A 23,111-nucleotide genomic window follows, 5' to 3' on the forward strand; every position below is an offset into this window, starting at 1 on the left:
AAGCACAATGGGCACATTACCCTTCGGTATGTTAATAGACATGCGGATTGTGCCTTCCAAAATTAACAATCGAATGCAAATATCCTGAAAGACAAAGGATTGGATCCTAGGGGGGGGGGAGTTATAAGGCGGCTCAGAAGCAGAGGTCAATGCCATTTCGAGAGGGAACTTGATGAGGTTGGACGCTCGACTCGTCGCTCTGCTGATCGCCCTTCAACCGCGAGACAACGCAGCCTGGCGAGCACAATTGCTGTGTCGACAGTTAGGCGACTTTGCGTCGGGAGAGTTCGTGGCGACATCTTCAGACGGGTTACAGACATCGATATACCGTGAATCTCCAAGTAAGTGTCTATTTTCGCGGATGAACTCTTAAACGTTTTCGTCGTTAAATTAGCGGGATTTTTTTGCGTCTCGGTTAGACGCGAGTGTCGTTCTTGTTTCAGCAGTTAACAACATCCAAAACTCAACGTTAAACATCCTTGAGGCCGATAGCGTACTTTTGACTCAATAACACCGCTGCTGTAACTACGCTCACATGGAGCAGAGAGGCTCTCCACAGCCTCACGTACACGGAGGCAAGAAGCCATTCAATTGCTCTGTGTGTGAGAAGTCCTTTTCACGGTCATCACATCTTAAGAGACACCAGAGAACAAACACGGGCGAGAAGCCATTCCTGTGCCCTGTGTGTGGGAAGACATTTGCACGGTCATCACATCTTCAGAGTCACCAGAGAACACACACGGGCGAGAAGCCGTTCCTGTGCCCTGTGTGTGGGAAGACATTTGCACGGTCATCACATCTTCAGAGTCACCAGAGAACACACACGGGCGAGAAGCCATTCCTGTGCTCTGTGTGTGGGTAGAAATTTGCAAACTCATCACATCTTCAGATTCATCAGAGAGCACACACGGGCGAGAATCCATTCCTATGCCATGCGTGTGGGAAGACATTTGCACAGTCATCACAACTTCAGATTCATCAGAGAGCACACACGGGCGAGAAGCCATTCCTGTGCTCTGTATGTGGGAAGGCATTTGCACACTCGTCAACTCTTCAAGACCATCGGAGAACACACACGGGCGAGAAGCCATTCCTGTGCCCTGTGTGTGGGAAGGCATTTGCACAGTCGTCAAATCTTAACACGCATCAGAAGGTTTACCATGATAGGAAACTGAAATCAAAAGCTGAAGTTCAAGGTGCTGCATTGAGTCCTGAAGAATTTTCCACCCTCGATCCCATGCAGTTGGATCCCGAGAGATGGCTGGATGTAATGGAGTGGCTCGACGATCAAACCGAGAGTCAGGGATGACTGAAATATAATGTTGCATGCGGTTATACCTTTTAAGCCGTATCGATAACTTTTGTGTGTAATTTTGACCATTTTAGTTTTACAGTTTTGTGAGAGTTTATTGACGTGCACAGTGGTGGTTTGTAATATCATCGGATTACTTGCCGAAGTGGTGTGATGAGCACTGGTTGTGAGAGGGTTCAATTGTAGTCGTTAAGCTAAATTTGGGATGCGTCCAGTTACATCTTTACTCAACATTTTAAACGGATTAATCTACTTTAGATAACCGATTCCAGGATGTACATTGATGACGCGTTCGTTGGATATATGGCCTTGACTTCAACATAGATGTACAGTGAACAAATGTGAACTATTAAGGAAATCATGGGGAATGATACTTTAACGCTTTGGTATTCCTGGAACGGAAATAGTTTGCATTGTACTGGAAATGTAATAAATATTCCCTTCGAGTATTGACGTAAAAATTATTGCAGATGAATAAAAACGTATTTTTAACAAATGTTTGTCCGGTCTTTATTTTATAACGTTCCTAGCAAAAACATGTTAAGAGAATTTCAGGTGGAGGATCTCCGTCACACAAGTGTGCCCTTAACCGGCAGCATCTTGGCTGTCTACTCGATTAACACGTGTTCCTTGAGGGGAAAGGTCCCCGTTGTTAATCGTTCATCAACGTACCGGTCACTAATCCCGAAGTATGTCGGGGATAAACTGTACTCTATAACATGTAAAGTGCAATACTATAAACGATAACACTAAACATTAAACGATTATAAACTAGTATTTTAATTTATAACCAAATAAAGGGAGGTAAGGTATTATAATATCATTAGAAGCATTAGAATCACAGTGTGGTCGTATAAGAATCGCACTCTGCTCATATGTATGTATAGTGTACGTGAAAGGATCGGATAAAACATATTTCAATTACAACATGGTTATATTACAATCACGATTTTCACTGCTAGATGTCATTGAATAACTCACTGGCATTGACTATATATCTTGTATTTTCCAAAGGGAATGGATTCTTTGCTCCGCTGCAAGTCTCCGACCACCACTCTCCCATTGACATATTTCATTGCATCCTCTTAGTATCTTTCACGCGACGGTCAATGGTATAGTGTATAGCAGATTGTATAAATAGTATAAAATTGTAATGTTTAATACAATGTATAACGTAATATACAGTATCGTAATTGTATAGTGAATATACAGCAGTGTGGTGTACAGTAGGGTGGGTAGAATAATACTGAGGGTAATATTATATCTTCTTGGCTCTTTCGGTAAAGTCACGTAAGAACCAAGAAGATGAATCCCTGCAGTCACGAACTCTTTAAATCGGTAATATTATAGTCGAAGGTATAGAGTGATGTATAGTAATACAGTATGTAATTTAATGTCCTGCATAATGCACGGGCATAATATGACTTTGAAACCCCCCGTCCACCTCCTACGCATTTCCCATAAATATGCTAAATTCCTATTTATATGCAAATTATTTTGTCAAGGCGCTCTTCTTCCCACCTCCCCCCCTCCAACCCAGCTTAAATGTACGCTCCAAGCTTGGTGGTGTTTCATTCTTCACCTGAAGACGGCTGCTTGCGTTGGGACCGAAACGTCGTGAGAATTATTTTATTTATGTTTTATTTTATTATTGTATGACTTCCCTTCTCTGTGACTTTACGGAAAGAACCAAGAAGATGAATCGCATTCAAATTTTAGAATAACAATATGGTCGTATTAGCATTTTACTGTGCTTGAATGTATGTTATGTGCAAATGCAAATTTGCACATAACAAATGTTCGTCCGGTCTTTATTTTATAATGTTCCTATGTTAAGATAATTTCAGGTGGAGGATCTCCGTCACACAAGTGTGCCCTTAACCGGCAGCATCTTAGCTGTCTACCCGATTAACACGTGTTCCTTGAGGGGAAAGGTCCCCGTAGTTAATCGTTCATCAACGTACCAGTCACTAATCCCGAAGTATGTCGGGGATAAGCTGTACTTTATAACATGTAAACTGCAATACTATAAACGATAACACTAAATATTAAACGATTATAAACCAGTGTTTTAATTTACAACCATATAAACGGAGTTAATGTATTATAATATCATTAGAAGCATTAGAATCACAGTGTGGTCGTATAAGAATCGCACTCTGCTCATATGTATGTATAGTGTAATAATTTGTATACAAATTATTACAATTACAACATGTTCATATTAAAATCACGATTTTCACTGCTAGATGTCATCGAATAACAAAAGACGGAATATATTTATATAAATACACGCACAAACCCATTATAAACTCATGAGATTATGAATCGTTACAATTATTATTATAACAATCACAAATTGTGACAAAGCGAAATTCCCACAAGCAAAACACCACGCTCACGTGACGAATTCTTAAACAAATGACAGAACTCAATAAAAAAACGCCGCAATAAAAATAACAATATCAATGGACAAATCCTAAAAACAGACAAAACACGCACGTTAGTAGCTGTTAGAAGAAGACAACACCTAGCACCTTCAACTATACACATTGTACAGCCAACTCGTATATGGGGCGGTATATGACAGCCTTCGCTAATGTCGACGGGACCAAGCAGCGAGTGTTTAACTCCATTGTTTCAGAATTCGTGTCATCACCCGGCCACAGCGCCTTATCCAAACTACATCTCCCGAACAAGGCAGCCTTCCTTATGCTGTGTATTTTAGCGGAATATTTACGGACGCAGTTGAAGATAACAATTTGTCTCGAAAAAGCAGGCGACTTGTTCTACCAACACGATTTAAAATTTCTATCCGATACAAGTTCATTCATGAGTAGTATTCACTAAGCCCCAATGGCACTAACGTAAACACAGTTATGATTAAACAAAGTAAACATTAGTCGTTCATCCCAGCTCATACATGATCATAGCAATTATTTCAAAATCCGTGTCGGGTCCCACGAGAACAGGGCACGTCCACAAACTCTCAAATTGTAAACTCACATTGAATACCCTAACATTATAAACTCTAACAATGTAACCTTTAAACTATGAGCTATACATTGTAACGCTTTAATATAACACTACAAACTAGTGTTATATAACACAACAAACTAGTGTTATAGTAAACAATAATGTTGTGAACTCTAACAATATAAGCTATGAACGATACATTATAACGCTATAAAATTACATCATAAACTAGTGTTAGAACACCGTACATTGAAGTGTGATATTCGAATCTCATTCGAATTCTTAGCTTCACACCGTGGTCCTCTAAGAATCACACTATGCTCGTGAGTATGTAACATGTCTGTATGTAATATGCATGACTGTAATGTATGTATGTAACATGTATGCATGTAAAATGTATGTATGTAATATGGACATGCGAACCAAGGGTGAAATATGTGAAACATGAAGGTGCAGGATCAGGATGGGATTAAACTTTTTTGAATAACACTTTGGTGGTATTAGGATCAAGCTGTCCACTATTGGATGAAGGTTCCATCTCAATGGCATCAAATAGCAATTTTCAGTATGAATATGTAAAATAATCGCACAAACCCAATATTAGCCCGTGAAATAATGAATCGTTACAATTGTAATGACTCCGGACTCAGACTGCAGAGGGTTCTTTTATTTAGCCTTTAACGCGGTTTCAGACCCCAGGCGTCACGATATAGCAACGACGACGACGAGACAGCAACCAGCCAACACAGCCCCAAACCTCGTTCCTCCCCCTCTCTCATTCTCGGCTTGAACCTCCGTCCACACTTGGTCTCGCCTTGCCTTCTCGAACTCTCTCTTTCTTGTTGTCACCACTTGTCCCTTAGTTGACGCACTGTCTTTACATCACCCACCTCTATGACCTCTACCTGACCCCGTCATGGGCGGAGCAACTTGGGGGATTTTCCCGGTGGCACCTGTAGGCAATACAACCATGCCCTGTCCCCCACTGCCCATGGAAGCACGTGTTCTCGCCGCCCCGAGTTATTTTCATTAGTGGATTGCGCTCTGGTGGGGAAAGGTCCTCGTTATTAATCGTGTCGCAACATTCAGGTCCAGAATACCGAAGTATACCGGACATCACCTGCACTTAAAACGTGTAAACTGATAACACTATAAACAATAACACTAAACATTAAACGACAAAAAATATATCAACTGGTTTTATAATTTATAGCACCATAAACGGAGGTACGGTATTTAAATCTCATTAGAAGTATTATAATGGCACTCGACACATGTATGTAAATTGTCCGTTCAATCGGAGTGGCGGTAGGATATGTGAACTGTGGGGGTAGAGGGTAGGAATCGCATTCAAATTTTAGAATAACAATACGGTCGTATTAGCGAATTACTGTGCTTTAATGTATGTTATGTGCAAATGCAAATTGTTAGTCGTAAATGCGAAGGAGGGGTGCACGTTTTAATCCAGTTATAACATTTACTTTAGCATACTATTTAAGGACACTATTGTTGATAAGAATTCGTTTGGACGTGGCACGTGCCTTGTTCTAATCGATCAACAAAAATTAGTACAATGTCGGTCATAAGGGAGTGCGTTTTCATACATACGAGCAGCGTTCGCTTGCACGTTCACTATACATAAATATGCGCAGTGTGATTCCAAGACGATCACATTGCGATTCTAATACTTATAATTATATTCTAATATTGTATTAGAATATCTCTATTCTTTGGTTCTTTCGGTAAAGTCACGTAGGAAGAAATAAAACAATAAATCACGACGTATCGGACGTAACACAAGCGCCCAAAACGATGTCTGCAGCAGACATCGGGCTGCTCGCAGTAGACATCGCACACAATGCGATTTTCACCTGAATGCGCTTGTGTTGCGTTCGAAACGTCGTGATTTATTTTGTTCTATTTCTACCTACGTGACTTTACCGAAAGAACCAAAGAGTATGGATTCATGCAGTCACGAAAGCTTCAAATCAATATTACATACATATTACATGCATACATACTACATACAGACATGTTACATGCATATATACTTTCTTCATACACAATGTTAAATACAGACATGTTACATGCATATATACTTACTACATACAGAGATGTTACATGCATACATGTTACATTCTTACGACCGTAGTGTGATTCGAAGAGGACCACGGAGTGATTCGAATAATTTGAATGCGATTCGAATATCACACTTCAAGGTAGGTTGTTCTAATCTATAACACTAGTTAATAATGCTATTGTATAGCCTTATAATGTATAGCTCATAGCTTATATTGTTAGAGTTTACTATAACACTAATTTACAGTATTTTGTATATTCTTCAAATGTATATGTTAATGTTTAATTTATATTGTTGGAATTCATAATGTTAAAGTTCACAGTGTGAGAGTTTACAATGTAACAGTATATCAAAAGGCGTCGATCGATGGCTTCGATCTGGTAGGTTGCATCAGAGTTTTCATCGAAGGCGTTATCCCATCACGGGACACCAACATGCTGCGTATATAACAGTAACAGAAGCAACTACAGCAGCTACAAAACCGTTCGATGGCAAAGCAGCGACTTCTGCTTCTGCTCAAACTGCCGCCCGGCTGTTTGCAGCCGACTCTGCTCTCGTGGGACTCCACACGTCTATGGAAACAATTGAGATGATCCTATCTGAGTTGAGATTTGAGCGACTAAAGTTTACTTTGTTTAAACATAACTTAGTGTAGGTTAGTGCCATCGGTGTTTAGCGAATACTACCGAAGAATTAGCTCACACTCATTTATGACATAATTTGTCATAATTTTGGTTGATTAAGGAGAACAAGACACCTGCCATGTCGACGAATTCTTATCATAAATGAACTTAACTATCTTGCTAAAAAAACGTCAACACTCGAATAAACTTGCAGGTCTTAGCCCTCATATCGTTGCTTCGCAGATGCTCGAGATTGAGCGTCCTGCTGTGGTCCGAATTGTTTACCGTGATAACATTTGGCTGTTCAAAGCAGTCTGCAACCGTGGATTGTGCAGCTTGGAATAATTGAGGACATCACATCTATTTTGTTGGTTCTCGAAAACTGAGACCAATAATTAGGAGGCAAATCACGAGCGAAAGCGATAGCACTTGCCAAGAATGTCTTAATTAATCGAGAACGAAAGTAAGAAGTTCGAAGGCTGTCATATACCGCTACATTTACGAGTTGGCTCTTTGGGGCTGTACAATGTGTATAGTTGAAGGTGCTAGGTGTTGTCTTCTTCTAACAGCTACTAACATGCGTGTTATGACTGTTTTTTTGGATTTGTCCATTGTTGTTCTTTTTTTAGGCTTTTTTTTGTTCTGTCACTTGAATGTTGCAGTTTGAGAATTTGTCATGTGACAGTGGTGTTTTTCTAAGTATTAATATAATAATATTCCGTCTTTTGCTATTCGATGACATTGAGATGAGACCTTCATCTAGCAGTGAAAATCGTGATTGTAATACGACCGTGTTGTAATTTTAAATTTTTTTTATCCGATCCTTGCACGTAGACCATACATACATATGAGCAAAGTGCTATTCTAATAAGACCACACTGTGAATCTAATGCTTCTAATGAGATTATAATACCTTACCTCCGTTTATATCGTTCTAAATTAAAACACTAGTTTATAGTCGTTTTATGTTTAGTATTATCGTTTATAGTGTTACAGTTTATATGTTATAGAGTACAGTTTATCCGTGGCACACTTCGGGATTAAGGACTGGTACGTTGAGAAACGATTAACTACGGGGACCTTTCCCCTCAAGAAACACGTGTCAATCGGGTAGACAGTCAAGATGCTGCCGGTTAAGGGCACACTTGTGTGACGGAGATCCTCCACCTGAAACTCGCTTAACATGTTTTTGCTAGGAACATTATAAAATAAAGAACGGACAAACATTTGTTAAAAATACGTTTTTATTCATCTGCAATCATTTTTACGTCAAAACTCGAAGGGAATATTTATTATGTCCTATGTTCACACATTTCCAGTACAATGCAAACCATTTCTCTTCCAGGAATACAAAGCGTTATAGTATCATTCCCCATGATTTCCTTAATAGTTCACCACGTTTGTTCACTGTGCGTCTATGTTGAAGTCAAGGACAAATATCCAACGAACGAGTCATCAATGTACATCCTGACATAGGCTATCTAAAGGCCATTAATACCAATAAAAAAAGCTATGTACTTGAAAAAAATCGTTTAAAATGTTGAGTAAAGATGTACCTAGAGAGGCATTCCAACTTTAGCTCAACAGGAACACTTAACGACTACAATTGAACCCTCTCACAACCAGTGCTCATCACACCACTTCGGCAAGTAATCCGATAACATTACAAACCACCACTGTGCACGTAATTAAACTCACAAAAACTGTAAAACTAAAATGGTCAAAATTACACACAAAAGTACTCGATACGGATTAAAAGGTATAACCACATGACATAATATTTTTTCAGTCACCCCGAGCTCTCTGGTTGACTCTCGAGCCACTCCATTACATCCAGCCATCTCTCGGGATCCAACTGCATGGGATCGAAGGTGGAAACTTCTTCAGGACTCATTGCAGCACCTTGAATTTCAGCTTTTGATTTCAGTTTACTATCATTGTGGACCTTCTGGTGCCTGTTCATGGCTGATGACCGTGCAAATGCTCTCCCACACACAGAGCACAGGAATGGCTTCTCGTCCGTGTGTGTTCTCTGATGACTCTGAAGATGTGATGACTGTGCAAATGCCTTCCCACACACAGGGCACAGGAATGGCTTTTCTCCCGTGTGTGTTCTCTGATGGTCTTGAAGAGTTGACGAGTGTGCAAATGCCTTCCCACACACAGGGCACAGGAATGGCTTCTCACCCGTGTGTGTTCTCTGATGACTCTGAAGATCTGATGACTTTGTAAATGTCTTGCCACACACAGGGCACAGGAATGGCTTCTCGCCCGTGTGCGTTCTCTGATGGTCTTGAAGAGTTGACGAGTGTGCAAATGCCTTTCCACACACAGAGCACAGGAATGGCTTCTCTCCCGTGTGTGTTCTCTGATGGTCTTGAAGAGTTGAGGAGTGTGCAAATATCTTCCCACACACAGGGCACAGGAATGGCTTCTCACCCGTGTGTGTTCTCTGGTGTCTCTTAAGACTTGATGGCCGTGAAAATGCCTTTCTACACAGAGAGCAATTGAATAGCTTCTTGCCTCCGTGTGCGTGGGGCTGTGGAGAGAGTCTCTTGTCCATGTGAGCGTAGAAACAGCAGCAGTGTTATGGAGTCAAAAGTACGCTTTCGGCCGAAAGGATGTTTAGCGTTGAGTTTTGGATTTTGTTAACTGCTAAAACAAGAACGACACTCGCATCTAACCGAGACTCAAAAAAATCCCGTAAATTTGACGACGAACACGTTTAATAGTTTATCCGCGAAAATAGACACTTACTTGGAGATTCACGGTATATCGATGTCTGGAACCCGTCTGAAGATGTCGCCACGAACTCTCCCGACGCAAAGTCGCCTAACTGTCGACACAGCAATTGTGCTCGCCAGGCTGCGTTGTCTCGCGGTTGAAGGGCGATCAGCAGAGCGACGAGTCGAGCGTCCAACCTCATCAAGTTCTCTCTCGAAATGGCATTGAGCTCTGCTTCTGAGCCGCCTTATAACTCCCCCCCTAGGATCCAATCCTTTGTCTTTCAGAATATTTGCATTCGATTGTTAATTTTGGAAGGCACAATCCCTGCTTCATGCATAAATATTTAAGTGCATCTCAGTGTGTAATTGTGCGCTTATTTTGAATAAATGGAAAAACTTTGTCCTCGATTAAAGTGAATGCAGAGAAATTAGCACGTAACTTTAGAAAAGGAAGAGAGCGGCCTTCTCGACGAGGGAGTGAAACCCAATAGGTAATATTCTTTTTAAATCCTTTATATTAAGTTCACTTGCTTGCTTGCGCGCTTGCTTGCTTGCTTGCGCGCTTACGACCGTGCAAATCTTTCAGTCGTTTTCTTACCCACTTCCCGTGATGCAATCGAGCTGACATTTTGCACATAGACTCGTTGTGCATGACAATTAATTTTCGTGAAATGTTTTTCTCCAAAATTTTACACTTTTTAGGAAAAAAATTGTATGTCATTACCAATTGCTTAATGGTGGCAGGCAATCATCTGACCCATAGGTGGCAGCAATCTCAAGCCAGAGGACGAGAGGACTCTAGCCGCCACGCATATAAAGGATTTATAGTGAAAAACTTAGTTTTTACGGGTTAATTTTTACAGCTTTACAATGGATAGTTTGTAGTTCATAGGTTATAATATAATGTTTCACTATGATAGAGCTTAACATGTGAGAGTCTACAATATCAGAGTTGATCAAATGCGACGATCAAGGGCGTCAATCGGGTGATTATGGTCAGAGGCTTTAATCAAATGCATCATCCCATCACGGAACACCACCTCCCTGCGTATATCACAGCAACAGAAGCAACTACAGCAGCAACAACAGCAGCGACAACAACAGCAGCAACATCACATTTCCAGGGCGACGCAGCTACTTCCGATTCTGCTGCCCAGCTGTTTGTAGTCGTTTCACATATTCCACCCTTGTTTCGCACGTCCATATTACATACATACATGTTACATGCATACATGTTACACACATACATATTACATACATACATGTTACACACATACATATTACATACATACATGTTACATACAGACATGTTACATACTCACGAGCATAGTGTGATTCTTAGAGGATCACGGTGTGAAGCTAAGAATTCGAATGAGAGTCGAAAATCACACTTCAATGTACGGTGTTCTAATCTGTAACACTAGTTTATGATGTAATTTTATAGCGTTATAATGTATCGCACATAGCTTATATTGTTAGAGTTCACAACATTATAGTTTACTATAACACTAGTTTGTAGTGTTATTTTAAAGCGTTGCAATGTATAGCTCATAGTTTAAAGGTTATATTGTTAGAGTTTATAATGTTAGAGTATGCAATGTGAGTTTATAATTTGAGAGTTTGTGGACGTGCCCTGTTCTCGTGGGACCCGACACGGATTTTGAAATATTTGCTATGATCATGTCTGAGCTGGGATGAGCGACTAATGTTTACTTTGCTTAATCATAACTGTGTGTAGGTTAGTGCCATCGGGGCTTAGTAAATACTACTCATGAATGAACTCATACTTCTTTCGGTAGAAATTTGAAATCCTGTTGGTAGAACAAGTCGCCTGCCTTTTCTAGACGAATTGTTATCTTCAAGTGCGTCCGTAAATAAACTGCTAAAATACACAGCATAGGGAAGGCTGCCTTGTTGGGGAGATGCAGTTTGGGTAAGCGCTGTGATCGGGTGATGACACGGATTCTGAAACAATGGCGTTAAACACTCGCTGCTTGGCCCCGTCGACAGCAGCGAAGGCTGTCATATACCGCTCCATTTACGAGTTGGATGTATAATGTGTATAGTTGAAGGTGCTAGGTGTTGATTTCTTCTAACTGCTACTAACGTCTGTTTTTAGTATTTGTCTATCTAGGTACACGTGTTAATCGGGTAGACAGCCAAGATGCTGCCGGTTAAGGGCACACTTGTGTGATGGAGATCCTCCACCTGAAATTCTCTTAACATGTTTTTGCTAGGAACATTATAAAATAAAGACTGGACAAACATTTGTTAAAAATACGTTTTTATATGTAGTGGTGGTATTGACGTGCGCCGACTGTGACAGTGATGGATCACGGGGCGGCGCGGGGTGCGGGGTTGGGCACGCGTTGTGGGCGTGGTGTGGACGCGCGCGCCGGGAGTGACAGATGACGGGGCGGCGCGGCGTGAGTGGTGAGGCACGATGAGATGTGGGAAAAGAGGATCGTAGCCAGCGCCCGGCGATTGGTCGAATAAGTGGGTGCTCGCAGCGACGTCCGCAGGTGGGGTATAAAGGGGGACGCGCGAGAGCACTCGGGGAGAGTTACCCAGTTGAAGACCCGAAGACGGAGCTGAAGACTTAGTCGCTAAGTGGATGTTGGTCATCCGAGTAGCTCAGTGGCGTTAGTCGCCGAGTAGCTAAGTGGATGTTAGTCATCCGAGTAGCTCAGTGGCGTTAGTCGCCGAGTAGCTAAGTGGATGTTAGTCATCCGAGTAGCTCAGTGGCGTTAGTCGCCGAGTAGCTAAGTGGATGTTGGTCATCCGAGTAGCTCAGTGGGCGTTAGTCGCCAAGTAGCTAAGTGGGTGGTTGTCACCCGAGTACTAAGTGGATGTTGGTCATCCGAGTAGCCCAGTGGCGTTAGTCGCCGAGTAGCTAAGTGGATGTTGGTCATCCGAGTAGCTCAGTGGGCGTTAGTCGCCAAGTAGCTAAGTGGGTGTTTGTCACCCGAGTACTAAGTGGATGTTGGTCATCCGAGTAGCTCAGTGGGCGTTAGTCGCCAAGTAGCTAAGTGGGTGTTTGTCACCCGAGATACAAGTAGGTGTTAGTCACCTGTAACCAAGTTTGATAAAATAAAGAGTGTGTTACCCGTGAAGTCGTCTCCCGCCGAGTTACTACATTACAACTGGCGTCAGAAGTAAACCTGTCTTCAAGAAGTATGGACACAAGGAAGACTACCCGTACCCACGAGCGAGGTCGGGATGACGACGGCGTACCGGGGACACCGACCTCGGGAGTAGAGGACGAGGAGTTGCCGCCGATGCAGCACTTCGCGGTGATGGCCGACGCTCCGCTTGCCTCCGACACCGGCCTCCAGGACGCGCACGCCCGGTTGGCGGAGTTGCTACTCGCCGCCGCCGCTGTCTTGGCCGACATCTCCGTTCCGGCGAGCGGAAAAACGGCTGCGGGGGTCGTGGAGGAAGCGACGGTGGAGGATTCCCGCCAAAAGGCGCTTCGCGCCAAAAGTCTGAAAGTTGCCGCCGTTTTTGGGGGGCCGCCACCGATTGGCGGGAAAGACGGACGCCACGTGGCCGGACACCTCCGCGCAGCGCAGCCCACGTCATCGGCGCGCGCCGGAGCCCTCCATTTTGCGCCTGACAACCGAGCCGACATTTTACACAACTCCAGCGGAGCGCGGGAATATCTCTCCGACGTCGACGACGATCGGGTCCTCCAGCAAAGATTGCCCGCGCTGTCGGCGTTCAAGGCGGATGGGGGCGACTGGGGAGCCTTCCAACGAAGGTTCCTCGCTCATCAGGAGATGTCGGGGTGGTCCGACACCACTGCCCTGCGTGCGTTGCCAGCGATGCTTGACGACGACGCGCTTGCAGCCTTCACATCTGCTGCAAGGTCGTCCCGCTCTACGCTCCAGGCCGCACTACACCTGATGGCGAAGGTGTTCGGGCCGCCCTCCACGTGCCGCCACCAGTTCTACGATCGGCGGAAGGTGGCTGGGGAAACGACGCTAGCCTACCGCACGGCACTGCTCGCCTTGGCGGACGCGGCTTTTCCCCGCATGGATAAGGAGGGGAAGGACGCCATGGTGACGGAGCAGCTGCTGGTGTTGGCCCACGAGTTGGGGGTCCCCATCAACGTGGCAGACGAGATGGAGATCTGCTCCCTGGCGATCGCCACGAGCATTCACGCGTACGAGGTCCTCAAACGCAAGCCGGGGGTCGTCTGCAAATGGCCGGGGAATGCGGCACTGGCCGCCACGATCGCCGAACCTCAGCCAGCTGCGGTGCAGGAGCGGGGCTTCGCTGCATCGTGTCCGGGGGAGTGGAGAACGGGAGGTCGTTCGCCCACACGTTCGCCCCGCAAGCTGGAGCAACCGAAACCTACGACGTCCGTCGTCTGCTACAACTGCGGCCTTCGGGGTTACGTCGCAGCCGGGTGCCGGGCCCCGCGTCCACGCGCCGCAGGACCACGTCGGGACGACGACCAGGGCCACAAGTCATCCCAACAAAACCCGGCAAGTCGCGGCACCTCACACGTTCGGTCCACAAACACGGCACATTCGGGTCGCCGCTTCGCGGTGGGGGGTTCGCGGCTGGGTGCCGGGGGTTCAATTCGGCGAGGGGGGTCCGTACGCGGCCCGCAAGCAGTCGAGTGGTCCGAATTGGCCCACAGGATCGTGGCTGCGTCAGCCGGGTCGTCCGTGGTAACGGGGTTCATTGACGGGGTTGAGGTCCGGGTGCTTGTTGACACGGGTGCGTCGGCCACCATCATCTCGGACCTTATTTATAACATTCTTCCCGTCCAAAGTAGACCCCTTCTGCCAGTAGACGTGCCATTTTATGCGGCGAATGGGGGATCCCTGGGGATCATCGGCCAGATTCGGGCGACTATTTGCATTGGGGACATTAAATTAGCGGGCCCTATTTTTGTATCATCATCGCTGGCCGTTCCCTGTTTGCTAGGTACGGACTTTTTGTCAAAAATGCCCATCAAAATTCTTATTGATCAGGCCTGCATAGAGCTTCCGTCAGGTCGGCGGGTTGCCTTCTTGTCGAGCCCTATCAAAGTGCGCACGGTTTGTGCGATGGTGCAGGCGCTGGCGACTCACACTGTACGGGTACCCCCGGGATCGCAAATGTTAGTACCCCTTCGGTTCAGGAAGCCACTCGAGGTGGGTGCGGAGGCACAGGGGGTGCTGTTGGGGCCGTCAAACAGAGCCAGTAAGGGCCTCGACTTAGCGGTTGCTCAAACCGTGGTGAGAGGGGACAGTGAGCCGTTCGTAATGGTCCTGAATACGGGGTCGCGGCCGGCCGTAATTGCGCAGGGAACGGTGCTGGCTCACGCCGCGCCGCTGCCCGTTGAGGAACGGCTCGTGGCTCAAGCAGATTTTACTGTCGAGTCGCATCCTCAAAGTGATGAGGGGACTGAGTGGTTGGACTCGCTGTGTGCGGGTTCTGCTAACTTGTCCGGGGTGCAATTGGGAGCATTGAGGGGTTTGCTCATCGAGTTTGCTGACGTGTTCAGCAAACATAAGTACGATATCGGCTGCACTGACCTGTTGCGCCACCACATAGCTACAGGGGACGCGGCCCCTATTCGTCAGAATCCCTTCCGGCTCAGCCCGGCCGAGAAGGAACATGTGCAATCGGCGGTTAATGATATGTTGGCGGCCGATATCATTTCGCCCTCTTCTAGTCCGTGGGGTGCTCCTATTGTCCTAGTAAAGAAACAGGACGGGTCCTTGCGGTTTTGTGTCGATTTCCGCCGCTTAAACAAAATCTCGATGGCGGATGCGTATCCGCTCCCCAGGATGGATGAGTCGCTGGATGCCTTGGCGGGAGCGCAGTTTTTTTCCACACTCGATCTGCTTTCTGGATTTTGGCAATTGCCACTCGATAACGAGTCTAAACCTAAAACTGCTTTCCGGACACCTGGGGGCCTTTTTGAATTCAACCGTTTGCCCATGGGCTTACATTCCGCTCCCGCCACGTTCCAGAGACTCATGGAATTAGTTTTGTCGGGCCTCCAATGGGATACCTGTTTGATTTATCTTGACGATATTATCGTCTTTAGTCGGACTTTCGAGGAGCACCTCCAGCGACTGAGAGCGGTGTTCCTCAGGATGCGTTCCGCTAAGCTTAAATTTAAACCGGCTAAATGTTTTCTGCTTCGGGAATCGGTCAGGTATTTGGGCCATATCGTGAGTCGTTCAGGGATCTCGACGGACCCTGCTAAGACGCATTGCGTCAGCTCATGGCCAACGCCAACCTCGGTCACGGAGGTTCGTAGTTTCATTGGTTTTGCCTCCTATTACCGTCGTTTTGTCAAGCAATTTGCCACCATAGCCAAGCCCCTGCACGCTTTGACGGCTAAGGGTGTGAGGTTTCACTGGGGGGCAGAGGAGGAGGATGCGTTCTGCTCCCTCCGTGACGCTTTGGTGCAGGCTCCCCCCTTGTGTTACCCCGATTTCACACAACCGTTTTTGCTTGACACGGACGCCAGCAATACGGGTATCGGGGGGGTGCTCTCACAGTTGGTCGGGGGGGTTGAACGGGTGGTCGCCTACGGTAGTAGGGTTCTTTCCCCCGCGGAACAACGCTATTGCGTAACTCGTCGTGAATTGTTAGCCATTGTGTTTTTTACACAGCAATTCAGGCCGTATCTTTACGGCCGTCATTTTACGGTCCGGACGGACCATGCGGCTCTACAATACGCTATGCGCGTGGCGCAGCCATCGGGCCAATTGTCCCGATGGTTGGAGGTCCTTCAAGACTACCAATTCACGACGATTTACCGCAAGGGGTTGCGGCACTCAAACGCGGACGCCTTGTCGCGGTTGCCGCCGTGCACGGACTGCACATGTTTGTTGGGATCAGCGCGGTGCAAACCCCCGGTCGCCGGCACCCCGGGAGTTGCGCTCGCCGCCACTGACACCCCGGGAGAGGACGCCCCCACGGGGAGGGATTCGCTGTTGTCGTTGCCCCTCATTGAGTGGGGCCGCCTCCAGATGTCCGACAGCTCCCTACTTACGCTGCGTCGGAAAGTTGGCGCTCCCGAACAAGGGGAGGCTCGGGTTGGTTCCTGGGTGTGCAGACAGGGCCTGTTGATGAGGTGGGACAACATGTCCCGGCGTCACGTGCTCGTTGTGCCTGTTGCTATGCGGGGTAGGGTTGTTCTGGCAGCTCATGAACGGCTCATGCATCTGGGTTTTCACAAAACGCTCGCCCTAATCCAGCGAGACTATTATTGGCCGGGGATGGGTAACGACGTGGCGAATATTCTTAAGGGATGCGTAGGGTGCGCCAAAAGGAAACCGCCACCATTGGCAGCTAATCCACCGCTGCAATCCATTCAGGTTTCGCGTATAAACGAATTGGTAGCGTTGGACATCTTGGGGCCCTTTCCGGTTACACCAAGGGGAAATAGGTTCCTGCTGGTTGGCGTGGAATACTTCACCCGATGGCCTATGGCATGGCCGCTCGCCAACCAGTCGGCTGCGGCGGTGGCGGACGCCTTTGTCCAGGGTTATGTGTTGGACAAGGGCGCCCCCGAACGCTTGCTGACGGATCAAGGGAAGAATTTTTCGAGCGTTTTGTTGCGCGAGGTGTGCGACCTGTTGGGTACAAAGAAAGTGCGTACTTCCCCCTACCACCCGCAGACTGATGGGATGGTTGAGCGTCTGAACAGAACGATTACGTCTATGTTGTGCCAACAGGTCTGCGACGATCAGGTTGATTGGGACTTACAGGTGCCGGGGGTACTCGCGGCCTATCGAATGGCCCCTCATGCGGCGACAGGGTTTTCCCCATTTTTTCTTATGTATGGGCGGGAGGCCGATCCGGCCATGGACGTCCAACTGGGGATTTCCCAGCCACGTGCAAAATCTAAATTGGCAGACCACATCAAATTTAATATCGCCAAATTGACTGAAGCGCGGGAGGGGGCAAGGTTGAATTCGCGGTCGCGGCAAATTGCAAACGAGAAATTGCATGAGCGGAGGGTGCATACGCATGATTGGAAACCAGGCGATAAGGCCTGGCTGCATTGTCCACATGCACCGTTGGCTACGTCCCCCAAGTTGTTGAGACCTTGGAGGGGACCGGTGGAAATTGTGCGGGTTGCACGGCCCCAGAGTATACAGATTAAATGGGGGAAACGCCGTTGGTATGTGCACCCCTCCCGACTGAAGCCCTATGCGGCACCGTGTGACCCCGTTCTGTGCCGTGACGACCGGGCGTGTGATGTGACCGTCGACTCGGGGAGGGAGGTGTCGCAGGCTGATCCTCACGTGTCTCCACCTGACCCACCCCCAGGTGCCTCGGGCTTGACGGCTGCTGACCGTCGAGAGCCTGAACCCCGGGGCACGCACGAGTCCTCGATGCCTGGCCGATGTCTTCCTGAACCGCCGGCACCACCGGACGTTCAACCGCGTCTGGTGCCGTACGACGGACCGGCAAGGCGGACTCGGGCTAGGTCTCAACAATTTTCATGAGGACGGTTTTTTTGTGCTCTACACCGAGCTCGCCCGGTGTTCCCCTCTGCCGGGGTAATGTCCCGTTGTAGGGACGCTCGGAAGAAAAGGGGACACTGCACGAGTCGAAAGAAAAAAAAAATTTTCCATTTATTTTTTTTGTATACACATTGCTATTGTCACTCGCCGGTTTGTATATATTGTTCTATTGTCGCGGTGGCATTGGTTGAGGGTTGCGGATGGTGGTGTTCGCGTCGTGTTGTGTTGTTAGCTTAGTTGTTGTTCTTGTTGTTGTGTTGTGTTACGGGGCACACAGGGAGGGTTTGTATATTTTTGTAGCAGCCGGGGCGGCTGCGAGCTATGTGGTAGGGGGTGATGTAGTGGTGGTATTGACGTGCGCCGACTGTGACAGTGATGGATCACGGGGCGGCGCGGGGTGCGGGGTTGGGCACGCGTTGTGGGCGTGGTGTGGACGCGCGCGCCGGGAGTGACAGATGACGGGGCGGCGCGGCGTGAGTGGTGAGGCACGATGAGATGTGGGAAAAGAGGATCGTAGCCAGCGCCCGGCGATTGGTCGAATAAGTGGGTGCTCGCAGCGACGTCCGCAGGTGGGGTATAAAGGGGGACGCGCGAGAGCACTCGGGGAGAGTTACCCAGTTGAAGACCCGAAGACGGAGCTGAAGACTTAGTCGCTAAGTGGATGTTGGTCATCCGAGTAGCTCAGTGGCGTTAGTCGCCGAGTAGCTAAGTGGATGTTAGTCATCCGAGTAGCTCAGTGGCGTTAGTCGCCGAGTAGCTAAGTGGATGTTAGTCATCCGAGTAGCTCAGTGGCGTTAGTCGCCGAGTAGCTAAGTGGATGTTGGTCATCCGAGTAGCTCAGTGGGCGTTAGTCGCCAAGTAGCTAAGTGGGTGGTTGTCACCCGAGTACTAAGTGGATGTTGGTCATCCGAGTAGCCCAGTGGCGTTAGTCGCCGAGTAGCTAAGTGGATGTTGGTCATCCGAGTAGCTCAGTGGGCGTTAGTCGCCAAGTAGCTAAGTGGGTGTTTGTCACCCGAGTACTAAGTGGATGTTGGTCATCCGAGTAGCTCAGTGGGCGTTAGTCGCCAAGTAGCTAAGTGGGTGTTTGTCACCCGAGATACAAGTAGGTGTTAGTCACCTGTAACCAAGTTTGATAAAATAAAGAGTGTGTTACCCGTGAAGTCGTCTCCCGCCGAGTTACTACATTACATATACAACTGCAATAATTTCACGTCAAAACTCGAAGGGAATATTTATTACATTTCCAGTACAATGCAAACCATTTCCGTTCCAGGAATACCAAAGCGTTAAAGTTTCATTCCCCATGATTTCCTTATTAGTTCACCACGTTTGTTCACTGTGCGTCTATGTTGAAGTCAAGGACAAATATCCAACGAACGAGTCATCAATGTACATCCTGACATAGGCTATCTAAAGGCCATTAATACCAATAAAAAAAGCTATGTACTTGAAAAAAATCGTTTAAAATGTTGAGTAAAGATGTACCTAGAGAGGCATTCCAACTTTAGCTCAACAGGAACACTTAACGACTACAATTGAACCATCTCACAACCAGTGCTCATCACACCACTTCGGCAAGTAATCCGATAACATTACAAACCACCACTGTGCACGTAATTAAACTCACAAAAACTGTAAAACTAAAATGGTCAAAATTACACACAAAAGTACTCGATACGGATTAAAAGGTATAACCACATGACATAATATTTTTTCAGTCACCCCGAGCTCTCTGGTTGACTCTCGAGCCACTCCATTACATCCAGCCATCTCTCGGGATCCAACTGCATGGGATCGAAGGTGGAAACTTCTTCAGGACTCATTGCAGCACCTTGAATTTCAGCTTTTGATTTCAGTTTACTATCATTGTGGACCTTCTGGTGCCTGTTCATGGCTGATGACCGTGCAAATGCTCTCCCACACACAGAGCACAGGAATGGCTTCTCGTCCGTGTGTGTTCTCTGATGACTCTGAAGATGTGATGACTGTGCAAATGCCTTCCCACACACAGGGCACAGGAATGGCTTCTCTCCCGTGTGTGTTCTCTGATGGTCTTGAAGAGTTGACGAGTGTGCAAATGCCTTCCCACACACAGGGCACAGGAATGGCTTCTCACCCGTGTGTGTTCTCTGATGACTCTGAAGATCTGATGACTTTGTAAATGTCTTGCCACACACAGGGCACAGGAATGGCTTCTCGCCCGTGTGTGTTCTCTGGTGTCTCTTAAGACTTGATGGCCGTGAAAATGCCTTTCTACACAGAGAGCAATTGAATAGCTTCTTGCCTCCGTGTGCGTGGGGCTGTGGAGAGAGTCTCTTGTCCATGTGAGCGTAGAAACAGCAGCAGTGTTATGGAGTCAAAAGTACGCTTTCGGCCGAAAGGATGTTTAGCGTTGAGTTTTGGATTTTGTTAACTGCTAAAACAAGAACGACACTCGCATCTAACCGAGACGCAAAAAAATCCCGTAAATTTGACGACGAACACGTTTAATAGTTTATCCGCGAAAATAGACACTTACTTGGAGATTCACGGTATATCGATGTCTGGAACCCGTCTGAAGATGTCGCCACGAACTCTCCCGACGCAAAGTCGCCTAACTGTCGACACAGCAATTGTGCTCGCCAGGCTGCGTTGTCTCGCGGTTGAAGGGCGATCAGCAGAGCGACGAGTCGAGCGTCCAACCTCATCAAGTTCTCTCTCGAAATGGCATTGAGCTCTGCTTCTGAGCCGCCTTATAACTCCCCCCCTAGGATCCAATCCTTTGTCTTTCAGAATATTTGCATTCGATTGTTAATTTTGGAAGGCACAATCCCTGCTTCATGCATAAATATTTAAGTGCATCTCAGTGTGTAATTGTGCGCTTATTTTGAATAAATGGAAAAACTTTGTCCTCGATTAAAGTGAATGCAGAGAAATTAGCACGTAACTTTAGAAAAGGAAGAGAGCGGCCTTCTCGACGAGGGAGTGAAACCCAATAGGTAATATTCTTTTTAAATCCTTTATATTAAGTTCACTTGCTTGCTTGCGCGCTTGCTTGCTTGCTTGCGCGCTTACGACCGTGCAAATCTTTCAGTCGTTTTCTTACCCACTTCCCGTGATGCAATCGAGCTGACATTTTGCACATAGACTCGTTGTGCATGACAATTAATTTTCGTGAAATGTTTTTCTCCAAAATTTTACACTTTTTAGGAAAAAAATTGTATGTCATTACCAATTGCTTAATGGTGGCAGGCAATCATCTGACCCATAGGTGGCAGCAATCTCAAGCCAGAGGACGAGAGGACTCTAGCCGCCACGCATATAAAGGATTTATAGTGAAAAACTTAGTTTTTACGGGTTAATTTTTACAGCTTTACAATGGATAGTTTGTAGTTCATAGGTTATAATATAATGTTTCACTATGATAGAGCTTAACATGTGAGAGTCTACAATATCAGAGTTGATCAAATGCGACGATCAAGGGCGTCAATCGGGTGATTTTGGTCAGAGGCTTTAATCAAATGCATCATCCCATCACGGAACACCACCTCCCTGCGTATATCACAGCAACAGAAGCAACTACAGCAGCAACAACAGCAGCGACAACAACAGCAGCAACATCACATTTCCAGGGCGACGCAGCTACTTCCGATTCTGCTGCCCAGCTGTTTGTAGTCGTTTCACATATTCCACCCTTGTTTCGCACGTCCATATTACATACATACATGTTACATGCATACATGTTACACACATACATATTACATACATACATGTTACACACATACATATTACATACATACATGTTACATACAGACATGTTACATACTCACGAGCATAGTGTGATTCTTAGAGGATCACGGTGTGAAGCTAAGAATTCGAATGAGAGTCGAAAATCACACTTCAATGTACGGTGTTCTAATCTGTAACACTAGTTTATGATGTAATTTTATAGCGTTATAATGTATCGCACATAGCTTATATTGTTAGAGTTCACAACATTATAGTTTACTATAACACTAGTTTGTAGTGTTATTTTAAAGCGTTGCAATGTATAGCTCATAGTTTAAAGGTTATATTGTTAGAGTTTATAATGTTAGAGTATGCAATGTGAGTTTATAATTTGAGAGTTTGTGGACGTGCCCTGTTCTCGTGGGACCCGACACGGATTTTGAAATATTTGCTATGATCATGTCTGAGCTGGGATGAGCGACTAATGTTTACTTTGCTTAATCATAACTGTGTGTAGGTTAGTGCCATCGGGGCTTAGTAAATACTACTCATGAATGAACTCATACTTCTTTCGGTAGAAATTTGAAATCCTGTTGGTAGAACAAGTCGCCTGCCTTTTCTAGACGAATTGTTATCTTCAAGTGCGTCCGTAAATAAACTGCTAAAATACACAGCATAGGGAAGGCTGCCTTGTTGGGGAGATGCAGTTTGGGTAAGCGCTGTGATCGGGTGATGACACGGATTCTGAAACAATGGCGTTAAACACTCGCTGCTTGGCCCCGTCGACAGCAGCGAAGGCTGTCATATACCGCTCCATTTACGAGTTGGATGTATAATGTGTATAGTTGAAGGTGCTAGGTGTTGATTTCTTCTAACTGCTACTAACGTCTGTTTTTAGTATTTGTCTATCTAGGTACACGTGTTAATCGGGTAGACAGCCAAGATGCTGCCGGTTAAGGGCACACTTGTGTGATGGAGATCCTCCACCTGAAATTCTCTTAACATGTTTTTGCTAGGAACATTATAAAATAAAGACTGGACAAACATTTGTTAAAAATACGTTTTTATATGTAGTGGTGGTATTGACGTGCGCCGACTGTGACAGTGATGGATCACGGGGCGGCGCGGGGTGCGGGGTTGGGCACGCGTTGTGGGCGTGGTGTGGACGCGCGCGCCGGGAGTGACAGATGACGGGGCGGC

The 23,111-nt window shown here is 46.4% G+C and overlaps 1 protein-coding gene across 1 annotated transcript in view; it reads right to left on the reverse strand.

Annotated features, from left to right (window-relative positions):
* Positions 1-23,111, reverse strand: part of LOC144737812 (uncharacterized) — a 59,716-nt gene that overhangs the window by 28,216 nt on the left and 8,389 nt on the right. Inside the window, exons 2-3 of the mRNA XM_078620686.1 lie at positions 20,088-20,452; positions 8,894-9,450 (exon numbers count right to left, since the gene is read on the reverse strand). Coding sequence (XP_078476812.1) covers positions 8,894-9,450; positions 20,088-20,452 — 922 coding nt within the window. The remainder of the gene's footprint in view (positions 1-8,893; positions 9,451-20,087; positions 20,453-23,111) is intronic.

Source organism: Lampetra planeri, chromosome 74 (genome assembly GCF_965212315.1).
Source record: "Lampetra planeri chromosome 74, kcLamPlan1.2.h2, whole genome shotgun sequence".
Taxonomy (NCBI): domain Eukaryota; kingdom Metazoa; phylum Chordata; class Hyperoartia; order Petromyzontiformes; family Petromyzontidae; genus Lampetra; species Lampetra planeri.